Consider the following 16938-nt stretch of genomic DNA (forward strand, 5'->3'; position numbering starts at 1 on the left):
TTACATCACACATCACACAAATGTTAAATGGTGCTAGATAGTGAAATGCCAAGTTAAAATCTCTAAAATAATATGCTTTGATTTTGGTATTCAAATAGTCCAAAATATCATATCAGTTGTTTTGAAAGAAAAATTTTAATATTTTTGAACTTTCTCGTATTAATAATTTACATCACACAAATGTTAAATGGTGCTAGATAGTGAAATGCCAAGTTAAAATCTCTAAAATAATATGCTTTGATTTTGGTATTCAAATAGTCCAAAATATCATATCAGTTGTTTTGAAAGAAAAATTTTAATCAATACCATTTTTGAACGATCCAAAAATACCAAAACTAAACGATGTCGAATTTCAAGTGGCATACTACTATTTATGACAGCGTTTCATTAACATTTATGTATTAAAAATGGTGAATGCTACGAAGAAATAGATTCTCTTCAGTTTTTTTTTACATTTAACAGAACAGTATGATCTTTCACCTTTAATTTTATAAGTGGGACTAAAATTAAATAGGAGAGAGAAAACAATGAAGGGTGAAATCCTACACTGGACACCATCCAATTTTTTTTCAATGGAAAGGATCCACCCGATATTATAAGAACCAGACCAGTCAATAAATCATTAAAATCAATAGTTCAACCGAAGTTCAATTAAATATCACAGATTCACAGCGCTTACCAAAAAAAATTAACTCAGCTTACAAACTTTCATCACAGTACTTACAAAACTACTCAGCAAACAAAAAATTTATGAATAGAATTAAGTCAATTTACTCAGCAACAGAATTATCACAGTGCTTATTAACAAAATTATGAATAAAATTATGAACAGCAAACAGAAATTTTATGAACAAAATTCACAAACTACACAGCATTCAATATTATCAGTGGTTATGAACAAGTATGAATAAAAAAATGAACAAATTTATGAACAGCAAAGTGACTGTGTTTAACAAATTACACAGCATTCAATATTCTCAATATTCAATGTTCTCAATTTATCACAGTACTCACCGGCTGCGAGGAGGAAAGGAAGTGACAGAAACACGGCGACACAGAGAGAGAGAGCTCGAACAGAGGAGACGGCCAACGAGCTTCCAAACGACGGCAAGGGAGCTTCCAAACGACGGCAAGGGAGCTTCCAATCACGGTGACACAGCTTCCTACCACGGCGATGGATCTTCCTACGGTGGCGGTGGAGGCTGCGTGGCTGTGGGGTTGCGGGGAGCTGCAGTGGCTGCGGCCTGCGGGGGCGGATGCGGGGGCTGCGTGGCTGCAGTGGCGGCAGAGATTGCGGTGACTGCGGGCGGTGGGCTGCAGTGCTGGGTGGCTGGGGGCTAGGTTTACTTGATGCTGTGTAGTTTCAGAGAGGAGAGGATAGTTGATGCTGGGTGAGTGGGTGTGGCTGCGTTGGTTTCCTTCTTTAGTTTCAGGGTTTTGCCGTTTTGGAATTTTTTTTTTCTAGAGTACAAAACGGCGCCGTTTTGGGAGGATTACCGGACCGAGAGACCTTTAAAAAACTGGCCGGTTCACTGGCTAACGGTCAATTCGACCAATTTTTTAACCAATTTATTTCAGACGGTTTTTAGATCTAACGGAATCGACCTATTGACTGGTTCTCATTTAATCAAGTTAAACCGGCCAATTCGGTTCGATTTTCAGAACAATGCTATTTACCAAACTGGACCTTAAGCTAGGAACGTAAAACAAACGCCATATCCGTGATTTTTAAAATATTTTTTCTGCATTTAAAATTTTAAATTAAAAAAAAAGACAACAGATTCATTTTAGTTTTGATTTGAGCAAAATTCCCGCCTCTCCCTCTGCTCAGTGTTTCTGATTCACGAAGCTTAATAAGATGATCTTCAAAAGCGACCATTAGCTTCATTAGGGATTCCTTCATTCTCTTCTCAGAATGAAATCCTCTTACAGAGTCAACAAACACGATGCTGCATTCAAGGTTCTTTTTCTTTTCTTTTCCTTTTTGATTTTTCAAGCCCCTCAAAATAAAGCAATGTGAGTTGTGATTTTCTGGCTCACGAGTTCTAACACTGTTTGTTCCCCGAGGATGGAGAAACTGTGAGCTAAGTAAAACTTTCACCTTAAGTTTGCTGACTGAGTAGAACTTATTCCCCCCAAATTTATCTTCTTCTTTTTTTTTTTCTTATAAAAGAAATCAATGTGGAATTATTTTAGATCCTCAAACCCTTGTTTCGTGATAAATTTGAGTTCAAAATTATCTGCTAATTAATAATTTGCGTGTTCGGTAGTGCTGACTAGTGACTACTTATATTGTTACAAAACTAAGAGTTAATTTCTAAATGAATTCTTTTTATTCTTATTTCTTTATTTGCAGCTGGGTTTGGAGGAGGTAATCGGATTGACGACAAAAAACGGCAATGGGTTAGCTTCAAGTGGCTTGAGTTCCAAATGTGCTTATTTGGCTGGTTCCGTAGTGGTTGTTTATGATGTGAACTTAGGTACTCAGTCACACCTAATGGTGTCTTATAGATTGCCAAAGCCTTTGAGCTGTGTGGCTATGTCACGAGATGGGCACTTTGTTGCCGCTGGAGAGGTGAGAATCAACTCTTTTAATTTGATCATGGTAGAAGTATTCTGTTTGTACGGTCACTTGTTCACATGAAGGAGTGCGCCGCAAACAGTTCATGACCTGTGAATAAATATAGCTTCCAGTTTATTTGAGAATGTTAGCACAAAGGTGGTGCTTCTTTAGAAAGACCACGTCCAACAAGAATCTAACTAGGTCTTGCAGGCAGGAAGCCAGAGCTCAGTACTAATATGGGATTCTTCTACTTCGTCCATTGTCTCTGAACTGAAAGGTCATGTATATGGAGTTGCGTGCATCTGCTTCTCACCTAATGGTTGGTTACACTTTTGCCAACTATATGATTTTCTTAATTAATTTTATTACCTACTGCTTCTTACTTATTTTATAGTATTCTGTTGCAGGTAAACATTTGGTATCGGTTGGGGGGTACATTTACCTTTGGGAGTGGCGAAGTGGTGAGCTAATAACAAAGGTTAAAGCAACTTCAGCTTGCTCTACTGTCTCAAATGTCAGCTTCTCATCGGATGCAAAATTAATCGTAACTGCTGGAGAAAAGCACTTGAAATTTTGGGTACTTGGATCATCTAGAAGTACACAAATAAATGGAACAAAGGGCAGGCCAGCATCAATAGTGATACATGAAAAGCCAACAAATCTTGCTATTCATAAAGGAAGCTCTTGTATATATATTGCTTCTTCTGTGTGGAAAAATAGCAGCTATGATAATTGTAAACAAGCTGGTGATTGCCTTCCAATTTATGCATTGACCAATTCAGGTTTGATTTGGTTCAGAATGAGTCTAAGATTGGCATTTTTGTTGAGATTTTGAGGCATTTGCATTTCTTGAACCAAAATGATTAATTCACTAATATCTCCATTTCTTTCTGTTTTCAGGAATTTTGTACCTTGTTCATTCCAGTTTGTCGCTTAAGAAGTCAGTTACTTTGAAGGTATATCAGTCTGTATCATCTCATAATATGTCAAACCATGTTAAACTTATCTTTTAATAGAGGAAATGGCAGAGATAAAAGTTTGTTTCATGAGTAACTGATGCGTATAGATTTAAAATACATTTTCTCTGCAGTAATGTTCTAAGTGTAGGCTTGAAATTCCTTATGATGATTCTAGTTTCTAAGATGGCAAACTTCTATTTTGGCCATAACTTAGGCTATCCTAATAATTGATGCCTTGGAATGGAATAAATGTTATTTCTGGGTCTGATTGTGAATTATCTGAAGTGCACAGTTTATATGGTCTTTGTCACTTATTATTTTTACATTATGTACTCTAAATGCATTCGGCAATTTCACTTAACAATAGAGTAGAACTGATGAAACCGTTGTGAACTGTACTATATTGAATACGATTATGAAATACGAATACTTATTATTATGTTGTTAGTTCCTTGTAAGTTTTCACAATTTTGTAATGATCATTTTCAGGTCCAAAAAGCTTTTGCATTATCAACATCCGGAAAGCTAGTTGCTTGTGCCTGCAACAATGGAGCAGTCCAATTATTTACCCCCATGTCTCTAGAATACCTAGGCAACATATTATATTCAGAGGAAACAGCTATCGAACAGGATTTTCAAAAGCTGCTTGCTCTGCCTGATGCTGTTGCATGTCAGTTTTCAGGCTTAGAAAAGCTTGGTGAGTGCTATATATTCAATTTAATAAATTTAATATATTCCTGTATTTCACATTTACATATTCTCTACTTCATACCCTACAGTGGTCATTTATGGAGATCATAGTCTCTACATCTGGGACATCCATGATGTGAATCAGGTAAATAAAATGTTTGTCAATATAATCATGATGAATTTGGTTACCTATTCATGGATCACGATATATTAACTTCTTGCTATCAAGGTTTGTATAAGTTAGTTGCTGACGAAGCAAAAACTTTTCTGAGTATCCTCTAGGCCATAAGGTGCCGTGTAAATTAATATTGGTTAATGCTGAAAAGCGAAAATCCTTTCCTTAATTTCCAGCCTGCCAGATGTTTTGTGCTAGTTTCACATTCCTCATGCATATGGGATATCAAGAATCTATGCTGTGAAAACATCCATGATCCGTCCCTAGCATGCACTGCTCGAGGTTGCTTTGGGGGAGTTTCTTTTACAACATGCTCTGCTGATGGTACAATTAGGCTGTGGGATCTCTCTTTGCAATCTGATTTATCAAAAGATGCTGAAGAGCATGATTCATCGAAGATGGAACTATTGGGCTCTTCATACCTAGGTAGCTTATGACTTTGGACAAAAATATCTTAATTCACTTATATAGGTTTATTAGATTATCCTTGTCTCACTATGTTGCACCATTCCTTTCTATTGCTCCAGTAAGTGCAGGAACTTTTGAACGGGATGCAGTTAAGGCAAATCTTTCAAAATCAGGATTTCGGTCACTCGCTGTTAGTTCAGATGGAAAGCATCTAGCTGCTGGTGATTGCAGAGGAAATCTCCATATATATAACCTCCAAACTTCAGATTACACATGTTTTCAGGTTGAGTTCCACATGAGTTCATTTTGAAACTGTCTTGCAGTAAACTATATCTGAAGGTATTCTGCACATTACTTTTTATGGTCACTTATGTTGTCCACATCATTTCAGGGTGCTCATGATGCAGAGATTCTTACATTAAGCTTTAGCCAGGACATGTCTGATGACATTGCAAAAAACAGCTACTTTCTTGCTTCTGGGGGACGAGATTGCATAATCCATCTGTATGATGTGGGCAGGTGTGGGTTTGCAAATTTTTAGGCTAGCTAAGTTGGCTGTTTATGCTTGTTAATGACGTTTTGGGTACATCTGGCAGAAACTTTGATCTCATTGGCAGCATCGATGATCATTCAGCTGCAGTGACATCTGTGAATATTAGCAGCAACAGTTGCAGGATCCTCAGTTGTAGTGCGGATAGGTATGCTAGTAGAGTTTTGGCTTCAAAAGCATAAAGCATATGCAAATTAAAATTGAAAAATAGATTACGTAAGTTATGCTGAACAATTGAATTCAAGACTGGGAAACTGAAGCTGTACATCTTAAGATTGAATTCTCCAGAAAACAAGTGTTCAAAAAATTTCAAAAAATCTTTGACTAATACTACAATTATGAAACTTTCTGTTAGCACATACCAAATACCAAGCCACTGAGATGATTCAACGCACACTCTCTAATTCACTCGTTATCAAGCTGGGAAAACATTCATTGAAGGCAAAACAAAAAAACCATTCTTCAATGTGTTATGTGTTATGTCATATGCCTACTTGATTATTGCTCCTATCCTATCAATCACGGATTATGTTGGGTAGTTCTGTATTTATTGAGTGAATATGACTTATGTGAGGACAACTATATTTTTTTCCCTTCTTTGGGTATAAACCACCTGCCATCTATTGGACCAATGCATTTCAGTTGAAAATTTGAAATTACCATTATACACAGTAGCAATGTGCATCACAATTATGATCATTTTAAAATTCAAACATGTAGCATGTATGTAGGTCCTGTAATAAATGCGCTGAAATTAGACTACTAGTTTTTAGTTTATCTGAATTGGTCTGAAAGCAATCTGGTCCACCCCTTTAGGCCACACTTTTACCCTCATGCTTTTTAAGTTGTGCCTTCTGGTTGTGTGCTTATTCCCTTGTTCTATATGGCCATCACTTCTTCACTCCAGCTGTCAATCCTGATACTTTTTATATGATGTGATTCCCCCTATGATTAAAATAAAGATTCTTTCATACAGTTTCCTAGTGCTCCGTGATGTAGTGCAAGCAGAAAATGGTCATAACATTTTACAGCAACATCGTCAAAAGGCTTCAAAATTTGGAACTGTTTATGACATGGCTGTGGATTGGACATGTGAGAATGTTGTCACAGTTGGGCAGGTAAAGTATATGCTTGTAACTTGTTAACCATGGTACACATCAGTTCAAAGTTGGGTTGTTGGTTGTGGAAGCCCTCCCATGTAAATTTTACTACAATTATCCAATTAGTTCTCTTCATCTGTTTAGCCATTTACTCAGAATTTGCAGAAGTAGGTCTTTTGATTGCTAATTCAATTATGGGTGTTAATAGGATAAGAAGATAAAGATTTTTAACACAGCTTCTCAGAAGCTAATTCGGTCGTACACTCATGACAAAACTTTTGGAGAACCTATAAAGGTGAGCTTTATTATTGGAGAATTACTACGTATATCATCCTACTTATGAGGGGCTGATAATTTTAATTTTTAACAGGTTATAATGGATCCAAGCTGCACTTATGTTGTCTGCTCGTTCTCTAACAAGTCCATCTGCATATATGACTTAAACACTGGAGAGATAGTTGCAAAGGCCATTGGGCATGCTGAAATTGTAACTGGTGTCATCTTCTTGCCTGATTGCAAGCGCATAGTTTCAGTGAGATTCTCTGTGCTTAATGCTCATTTCTATTTACGTTCTCTTAGGTGATTATTTGCATTTTCATTGCGAAAGTTGTGAATCTTTTTGTGCGGAGGGTGGGGGGAGTTAGTGAAGTCTTATTCTAAGATAACATTAAAGTATCTTGTTAAATAAAGGACGGTAAAACATATACATGGAGTACTGAAGATAAGCATATAACCATGCAGTTGTTTAAATAAGCACAATATGACGCATTGTGTGGCTAATGGGGAAGAGAACTTTATGCTTGCAAGCTTTCAGATATTAATTGCATTGAAGTAGAAAAAGTAGTCCTTAATATGAATTATTGACTTTCAAGTGGGACCATAATCACAGCAAGTACCATTATTCAAAATGTGAGCTGAAGACCAAAATGAACTACAACAATGGAAAAGTTTCATGGAGTTATGACTTATGAAGTTTCTCATTTTTCTTGTTACTTCTGTTGTTTAGGTTTCTAGATAGCCATTACAGGCTTCGGTAAGGATGAAGGTGAGGTCAATTGCATGGACCAAATGACCCTATTGAATTTCACAATCCCATGTAGAAGGTGAAATCTCACTATACTACTAGTTGTTGGGTTGGGAGAAATGTTTTTACATTCATAGGAATGTGAAAATATTTCCATATTTGGTAGAAAATGAAAAGATATTATTCCCAGGAACAATCTTTACCCAAAATTCCCCCCAAAGTACTCCCAGCTTCTACATGAGATTGTGAGATTTCATGGTATCATTTGGTCCATGCAAGTGATCTCACCTATTCACTTATTTGTTATTATTGTTGAATGTGCATTAATGCGATAAATGGTTATGTAGTTTACTTTGGTGGCCTAGACCTACACTTGTTTTGGTCTTACTCTTGTCATGATGTTCAAAAAAAATGTTGCTAATGCCCATGGCGTTGTAACAAATATCAACATATTATTTGTATTCAGGTAGATGGTGATGGGTGTATTTTTGTATGGAAATTGCCTGCCCCACTGTCTTCTAAGATATTGAGGAGAATAATGGAAAGAACTGATCCATTGGGTACAAGGAATTTAGCTCAGCCTCTCTCTTTTCGTCATATATGTAGTGCAGTGGATTGTCAGAACTCCAAGGTCAATCTTGAGGGTATGCAGTCATTATGGAACAACACTGAAAGCTGGGATGGATTACTTTGCCCAAAGAGTTGTCATAAAGAGGCTTCATCTTTTAAATTTAGCATTTCTAGACTTCCAAGATGGGCACAATCAAAAGTGACCAGCCCCAACTCCGTCTTCAAGAATCTTAACTATACTTCATTAGAGGTATCTGTACTCTCACTTTGAACTATTTATTTTCCCTTTCCTAGAAACTCCATTTCATTTATAGCTCCACTCCCCTGGGTTGAATATTTCCATCCTTAAAGAATATAACTGTGTAAAATGATTGTTTAAGGCTGCAAATTTGTCAGTTGACAATTCATTTTTAAAATTTTCCATAGAAAACTTATTCCTTAGAATCAAGTTAAACCTTCAATGAAATTTGAAATTGGGCTAAGGTAGTATGTCAATGCCATGGATACATTGGAAAATTCTTTGTCCACTTTGAATCAGCCATGATTGAAGTTTCAGGTATTGGAGTTGAGCATTAACAAAATTCAATTTTGCTTTTTTTTTTTTTTAAAAAATGAAAAATAATAGTTTGCCTTTGCTTCTTTTTCTCATAAAGTTGCACCAAGCTAGGCATATATCAAATCCAAACCTACATTTGTGGATACCTTTTTGGGAGAGCTTTCATCCAAATGGTCATGAAAGCATTGTCTAAACCCTAAACAACACCAGTTCAAGCTTCTGCTGTAAGGGTGTGAATCTTTAGAGTTTCTACTGCACACATGCCTGGTGCTGGAACAGAAGGGAGGGTGCGAATCTTTGTTGTTTATAAAACTAGGCTTAAGATCATTTTGTAATTGTGTCATGCACTCATGGCTACATGTAGGTGCTGGAACAAAAGGGACCCCTCTCTGCCCTTGATGGTACTCTCTGCATTATAATTTGGACCAAGCAGTTATTTTTCTAATATTTTTTCCTGCCTTGATAATGATCAGGCAGATAGTACTTCATCCCCAGAAGTTCAAATGCCATCTGATGATGATTCTTCATTGCCAAAGACTCTGAAATCTCAATGTTCTTCAACCCCTTGCAGAAGTTTTAGGTAGGTATTAAATCCGAGTCCTGAAATTCTCGTACTATATTAGTTCTTTGCTCATAACTCACTGTAATTTCAGCAATATTGCTTTGGACAACCAGTGGCGTGCTGTTTACACTGTTTGCATGGACTCTCTTTCCTCCCCGGAAATGCACAATCTTATGAACACAAAGTTTCAAGAGATTCCCTTAAGTTTAAGTGAGTCCAACCATTTTTCTCAGACCACATTCTTCTAAATATTCATGTTTACTGCTGAGAGCAAATAAGACTTACTCTAGTCAACCAAGTTTTGTTTCAAATTTGGTTTGGAGAATATGATTATAATGACAGAAGGTATTGAAAGTTTGTACTAACGTAAACCTTCAGGCTATAGACTGTAATTTCTTGTATCTGACTTTTTTGAAGCATTATAGTTAGTAGGTGTCTGGTATTGCTTGTGGTGTGGTTTGCAAATTTTGTGTCGAGACTTGAGACTGAATAATTTGTAGGAATTATTACTGTTATTTTCTTTGTAAGTGATTCATCTTATTAACTAGTAATATCCAAGTATGATAACTTGAGTAAATGTCTTGGATATTTGGCTAAGGAGGCTGGCTTCACTACATGATTACATGCTCTTGACATTAGGAACTTTTAATTCAAAATCAGATTGCACAGTGGATTATATCATACATTATTACTTCATTTTGAGATCCGTCCTCTGTGTGACTTTAAGCTTTGGCACACTCTGCAGCATCCCCTTCTGTAGGATATTCCTACGGGATGCAGCAGGAGATAGCATGTCCTATGTGAGTTTGGCTCCTTGGATAGTCTATTCAAGGCTTACCATGGGGTTATGATTTTGACATAAAGTACCAAGTGTTGCAGCCAAAGAAAATATACAACTAACTTTTATAAATATTGTTTATGGCAGAACAGGATAAGGCTGCAATTAGGAAGGACCAGAATTCATTAGGTTTCAGTAGCCATTGTGAAAATGAAGAGTTAGGTGTTGTTTCAGAAGAGCAAGTTGACTTCAATAATAGTTGTATTTCTTCTTTGTCTTCTGAAGAAATTTCTGATATAAAAGCAGAGCAGCTCCATTTAGATGAATCTGTAAGTGAGTCAAAACCAATTCTTGAAGCTAACATTGGCAGTTTGCATTGTGAAGAAGACAGTGATATGTTTAAGCAACATTTTGGCAGCTTATCAAATACACACAAGGTTTGTCTTCTTTCATGAAATAATGATGTCATATTAGGCTATTTCTTGGAAGCATTAAAGGATTTAAAAGTGTAAGAAAACTCTTATGTCCATTACTTTGAATTAGTCTCTTGGTTTTATTTGTCTTATTCTTATTCTGGGGAAATACTTATTAAGCTGCCCATTATAAAACTGAGAATATAGGTTGGCAATTGAGCTAGTTTATAACTAGCTTTAGTAGAAATTAATGCCTAGCTTATAAAATATATTGCTGGTTCTTCTTTTTAGACAGTGATGATCCCGACTAATGGAACCGATGAGGAACTGTCGGTTCTGAACGTTTCTTGCATTGTCTTGGAAAAATATTGAAAATGACCGGTGGGTGACGAACTGATTATATTTAGGAAAAGGGATTTACGCATCTAATATGTAATATAGAAATAACACTATAGTAGGACTAAGCATAAGTGACGTTTTTTCTCTAACTATAAAGTTATTGGCAACAATATTCATGGCCTGTTAATTTGTGAAAAGTTGAGGGTTTGAGCGGGGTTAATTTCTTTCCAAAACCGAGCCTTCTTTGCGGAGAAAATTTTGTCACAAATTTTGCATAATAAAGATACACTTGAACTACTCTACAACTTGAGTTATTTTCTCTCCAGATTAGACCACATTAGCTAAGTATTTTGAGCTCTTTTAATGGTTGTGCAGACAGAGTCAAGAAATTCAGTAGTTAGAAGGTTTTCTACAAGGTATGTTGTGCAGCAGGATTACCCAGGAGATTGCAAGAGACTATTTATCAGTCCTGTCAGACATATAACTAATAAAAGCATGAACTCTGAGGAAAAAGCTGCAAATTATACCTTATCCAAAAACAGATCCTTGCAGGACAACAAAATTGACAAATTAAGAAATTCTTCTAAGCAGGTATATGTGAGTTTTTATGCGGATAAACAAAACTAGCCCTTTAAACAACCAAACTGCAATTGAAGCACTTATAAAAATATTGGTATTGGTACAAAATGGATAACTATTCTGTTCTTTAAAGTTAAATTACCCCTTATATGTCATATAATCATAGTTGGTACCTAGCATTGCTTAGCTCACTTAATGACACTTCATGTCTTCATATAAGCTTCATAAGTTGCATAGTAACTATATTAACACAGCTGGTAGTATTTTATATATATATGTGCATCATGATTCTAGTTCATTCTTTTAATACCAATTCACAATGATGGTATTTGGAGATCCCCTTAATTATTTATGAACAATAAGACCATGAATGACCTAAGCTTAAATATTTGCTGTTCTAAATGTCTGTTGTAGGACCCCAAGAATTCACCACATAGTTTATTAGATTTAATATATGAATTAGACAAATGCCCTGCTGAGGAAAGTTCAAGTGATAATAAGATGCAAGAAGGAAGTAATGAGACACAAGGTGTTTTTGAAGGGAATGAAGTAGCAGAGACCATATCTGCATGCAAAGAAGCATTTGGTAGCTTGGATGCTGCAGCCGAGAGTGTGGTGCAATTGTTGTCGAAATTAGAAAAATGCGACGGAGGCGAGGCTTCTAGGGGAGCTGGGGCTCAATTTTTGAATGAGGCATCTCAGCTACTTCCACTCATTATTGAGAAAGTCAATGCAGTTTCTAAATTGGTGGAATGCAGGAAGAGTGGTAAGCAAGGAAATAGACTAGGTGTTCCAGAATTGGATCAATTGTTTGCAAGTTAGCTTAAGCTATAGGTAATAAATAGTATATCTGATAAAAAGTGTTGGAATGCTAAAGAAACATAGCTGCATTCATTAAATATGGTTAGTTAAGTTTCACCTACAGAATAGAATGCTCCTTTTCCTTGCATGTTCAACAGTCAACATTATGCCCCAGGTAGATATGTTATTTTTTTTTTTTTTCCTGAGTTAAGAGTGAGACTCGAATACGAGATCTCTAGATGAAGATGGGGAGACTATGCCATTTGAGTTATAGTTTGTTGTCAAATAGATATGCTAATTACCAAAGAAGAAATAGTCATTAATTTCTAGCATGGGAAAATGATTGCATAATTTATTGCACGAAGCTGAACTAGTAAATACCAATACTATTCTCTTTGCAAGGAATAGGAAGAAACAAAATACAACCCAAACCCAAACAAAGTTCCTTATCCATAGTAGTAGTTTTATTTTATGTTCTATTAAGTTGTCATAATATCTTGTAATCAAGTCAACGGTCAAGAATGACATCTTTGTAGTGATAGGGTTTGCGGTAGATTTGTTGAGAAATTGTAATACAAGTCTTGAAAAAACCATCACCACAAAAGCTAGCTCATATGCTTGGAGAACTCAAGATCGTATAATACTCTTTTTTCAGATATCAAATGTGATAAATTTGTTAAACATATCATAGTTGAGTGTGTCCTTTAATCTCCCTTTGTTGATAGCCTATGACAAGAAACTCATTCCTCATGACTCATGAGATTTGTCTGAAGTGCTTTTTGAATTTGAACAAACAAAATAAACTGGCTTATCCCAAGAATTTCTCCTTTCCAGGGCTTGTTGAACTTAGTTCCTTAATGGCATAGTCCACCTTATATGCCTTACTACTATTAAACAAATTAAGTGAAAAGAATGGCTTAAGAGCAAAAAGCTAAAGCCCACCTATTGAACATGAATTTGGTAAACGGGTTTTAATGAATGAGGAAAGTTCCTCCCATTTATGGCTTTGTCTTCGATTTATGATACGAGAGTCTTATATGTCAAGCTTAGAAAGAAAACCAAGATAAAAAGAAAGAAAGCGAAGTCACAAGCCGAGTTGTTTTGGGTAGTTTAATTAAAGCTTTTTATTTTCCCCTCTTTTTAATCTAAGAAAGGCCGTTGAATAATTATGTAAAAGTTGTAAAACAAAAGAGTTATTCGAGTCTCAAATCTTAACATCTAAGTAAGTAAACATCTATTTTCAGTTATTTATCTTAAGATAAAGTCAATCTCTTTCGATATACTATTATTAGGGTAAAAGGCTATTTAAGTGGTACGTTGTTAGATTGAGAGAAATAACTCAATAATGGAGCCTAATATTAGAAACTAAAATATACAATTTGCTACGATTTATTAATGCGTTATATTGATGACTCTTAAATTATTGAGGTGATTTAACTAATGTAAATCCGAAGTGTGTACAGAACTATAGATAATAGACCGATAGTTAAGTAAATTACATGATGCATGACACAAAATCCATCAATATCACAAGTTTTTAGGCGAATGAAGCTCTATTTTATTGAAATTGTGGTTTTACTCTTAAATACTATATATAGTTCCGCATAATATAAGGCGGTTTTACTCTTAAATTCAAAATCTCATTCAACAATTCTTGTAAGCATATCAATTCAATGTGAAAAAAGAAAATATTTCTCTAACATTATTCCTTACACAATCATTATTAGTTTAATGTAAGTCCTTTTTTTTTCTTCATGTCCAGCTTGATCGGTCTCTCTCCACTTTATCATTAGAAAGAAAAAGTGGCTGAAGCAAAAGCAAAGATAATCTTTTCTTTATTTATTCATTTTTTTATTTTTACCCTATCCTTTCAACTTTTAAAACTAATTCCATTGATGATTTTCATGCATTTTGAATACAATACTTACTATACAATATAGGTATACTGCCTATCTCACCTCCTACATTGTTTATCTTATCTTACCCCTTTTTTCCTTCTCTCTCTCTTGCATTTTCAAGGTTTTGCAGTGACTAATGTTGCTCATACACTTAAAATATTAGCCATACATTGCCCTATATTCAAAATATTTTATAAATCCCTAGGAAGGTATCCCTAGAAATCACTCTCTTCTATACTTATATGCCTTCTTTGTCTTGCTTTACTTAGTAACATGCCAAACTTTACATTCTCTATTGGGATTATATTCCTTCATTATAAATGCATTAATGTAGATAGTATATATCCCACATTCCCTTATATTATCTAAGGCTATGATAGGTATATGAACTCGTGGGGTTCAACTATAATACTTTAATTTAATTTCTTCTATGACAAACAAATCTAACTACTCATGTGTAATCTAATTGTCCAACAAGTGCGCAATCATAGCCATTTTGAGGCACTGTCCCAGTATATATATAAATTTATTATAAATTTAAGTTACATTTAAAAATTTATTATTAGTCAATATATTATTACATACACAGGTAAAATTTAAATTTCTAACACTTAGCCAACGAACTATAAATTATAGTTTAAATAGTATAGTCTCCACATACTCACATAGAAGTCGTGGGTTCGAGTCTCACTTCTAACTTTGAAAAAAAAAAATAAATCTTCAATTTACAAAATCGAAAATGCATAAAGACCGTTCGTTTGAGGCCAGTTAGTTGGATGCATGCCATTTGGAGTTATTAGCGGCTAAAAAGGAGGGTTTATATTTCGGATATGTTTGACATCCATTAATTAAACCATTTCCTTGTTAATATGTTCAATAAAATTTTATATAAATATTTAATCATATATTATTATACTAGTCCAAAATTTGATTCAACTATTCAATAACATAATTTTTTTACAAACATAAACATCTAATTGAAAATGATATAAAGTTATAAACTCTTTCCAGTCTCCTATACTTTTAGGGCATAATAACTAGTCTGTTAAAAAATATTTATTGTGGTCATAACTCATAACTCATAATATTATTGTGAAGTAAATGCTGCCAAAATAATGAATCCCATGATAAGGGGCAAGATGGCAAAATGTGAATGAAGTTTTTAGCGCAGAGACATATTGGGTCCAATATGGGGGCTTTGTTACTTTAAAGTGCTCTATCATTCTCTGCATTTGTTTTTATATTCACAAAAACAAAATAAAAAGCTTCTGATTTATATTGTGATGTATATGTATGTGGGGTAAAGTGCCCTCAATTAGATTGTCCTTTTGCATCAAATTTTTCCTTTGTAATCATGAGTTTCTTCCTTTTCTTTTTTATTTTTTTCCCTCCCTCTTCTTTTTCTTTTTGATTTCACACATTTAGGCATGGTCTTGTACAGTGATTTAATATCTTGTTTTTTTCATCAGAAATAAAAAAACACAAAATTAGAAAATTAAACTATTAATTATTGTTCCAATTAGAACCGTGTATCCTAGAATAACTTTTTTTTTATGTGTGTGTGCAAATTGGTGGTTATTATTATCTATAGATAATAATTACCCAAACGTATAGTTAGACATCATTATATTCAATAATGAACTAGGAAAAGATTAGTGGAATATAACTAGTATGGATTATTGGATTTGGATGCGCATATCTATACAGTATGATATTGATTGGCACAAGATTTGGTCATCAATTTCAAAATAATCTTTACATGATTTTATATACGAAATTAATGAAATTATGGCTTAGTAATATTGATTCTTCATTCATCAGTCAACTTGGTCAATCTTTAACTTTATATCACACTCACTTGAGCAAAACATGAATGGAGCACTCATCATTATTGGCTGGTAAAATCTATGGTGAATTAAAAGGGTTTTATTCTTACATTATGATATATTATTCACATGGTCATTATTTGTACATACACTCGAGTTTAATTGTTTCACAAAGATGACAAAAGCAATTACTATTACTATTTTTTATATTTACATATATCATTCAGTACCATTTAGTATGAAATTTGGAGTGTGTTCCTTTACTTCTATGCCTAACATTCATCTTTAATTTGGCCAGCATGCTCTCTATTAAATACTCAATAAGTTAATATTGGCATAGGATTTTTAATAAACTATTATTATTATAATTTTGTGATACTAAGGTAGCGTTTGGAAGAGAGACAGAGACTGAGAGACAGAGACTGAGAGACTAAGATTGAAAGACAGAAATTGAGAGATAGAAACTGAAATAAATTTTCGTATTGTATTTGGTGTAAAATGAGAAATAGAGACTGAAATAAGAATAAAACTCTAATTTAATTTGCACAAAAAATAAAATTAGAATTAATTAATTGAAATGAGGATATTTTAAATATAAAATGTTATTAAAATTTTAATCTTCATTCTCAAAAATTTCACCAGAATTATAGCCTTCTAATTTCTATCTCAATATCTCAACACAAATGCTACTTAAAAGTTTTCTTATATATATTTTTGACTTTTTTAACAAAAGAAAATTTACATTGAGAGAGGAAGACCATTATCCTCAATGTAAGGATTGAAAGCAAATTATAGAAATGTATGAAGAGAGGGTTGACCAGGTAAACCAACTTTTGTTGACTAATACAAAGCTACTGTTACAAAACTAAATTCTCTTTCTTTTATCCCTCTTTTCATTTTCTCTTAAAAGTGAAAACAAAATTATTAATGCTTTATCAAACTTTTCAAATGATAAATAATGCTAGATAGAAAAATGTATTCAATGTGGACTCAGAATTTTCTCCATTTCATTTTTCACTTAACAAAATTAAATGTTGTTTTAAATCCTTCTTAGAAAATGAAAGTAATAAGAAAGAAAAAAAAATAAGAAGCGACTTCTTATCATATAATTTATTGCATTATTATTGTTATTTTTATAAAAATTTAT

General features: G+C 34.1%; 2 protein-coding genes across 6 annotated transcripts in view; one reads left to right on the top strand and one right to left on the bottom strand.

Annotated features, from left to right (window-relative positions):
• The window catches only part of LOC107639495 (glutamine-dependent NAD(+) synthetase), a 26975-nt gene extending 25548 nt beyond the window's left edge, over window positions 1-1427 (bottom strand). Inside the window, exon 1 of the mRNA XM_016343007.2 lies at window positions 1015-1427. The gene's annotated coding sequence lies outside the window, so the exon portion shown is untranslated. The remainder of the gene's footprint in view (window positions 1-1014) is intronic.
• LOC107639494 (mitogen-activated protein kinase-binding protein 1) lies at window positions 1766-12241 on the top strand. 5 transcript variants are annotated; one of them, XM_021121356.1, is made up of 20 exons: window positions 1770-1960; window positions 2357-2575; window positions 2774-2882; window positions 2971-3345; window positions 3464-3519; window positions 4012-4219; window positions 4302-4357; window positions 4564-4669; window positions 4915-5078; window positions 5187-5314; window positions 5392-5493; window positions 6322-6463; window positions 6654-6740; window positions 6816-6977; window positions 7936-8289; window positions 9069-9175; window positions 9249-9367; window positions 10083-10372; window positions 11063-11278; window positions 11681-12241. In XM_021121356.1, the coding sequence occupies exons 1-20, from the start codon at window positions 1916-1918 to the stop codon at window positions 12086-12088; spliced, it is 3453 nt and encodes a 1150-aa protein (XP_020977015.1). In that variant the 5' UTR covers window positions 1770-1915; the 3' UTR covers window positions 12089-12241. The 5 variants fall into 5 exon arrangements, with proteins under 5 accessions (XP_020977016.1, XP_020977015.1, XP_016198491.1 ...); XM_016343005.2 differs by having other exon boundaries at window positions 1771-1960; window positions 4564-4813; XM_021121357.1 differs by lacking the exons at window positions 4302-4357; window positions 4564-4669 and having other exon boundaries at window positions 1766-1960.

The sequence above is a fragment of the Arachis ipaensis genome, chromosome B04, assembly GCF_000816755.2.
Source record: "Arachis ipaensis cultivar K30076 chromosome B04, Araip1.1, whole genome shotgun sequence".
Lineage (NCBI taxonomy): Eukaryota > Viridiplantae > Streptophyta > Magnoliopsida > Fabales > Fabaceae > Arachis > Arachis ipaensis.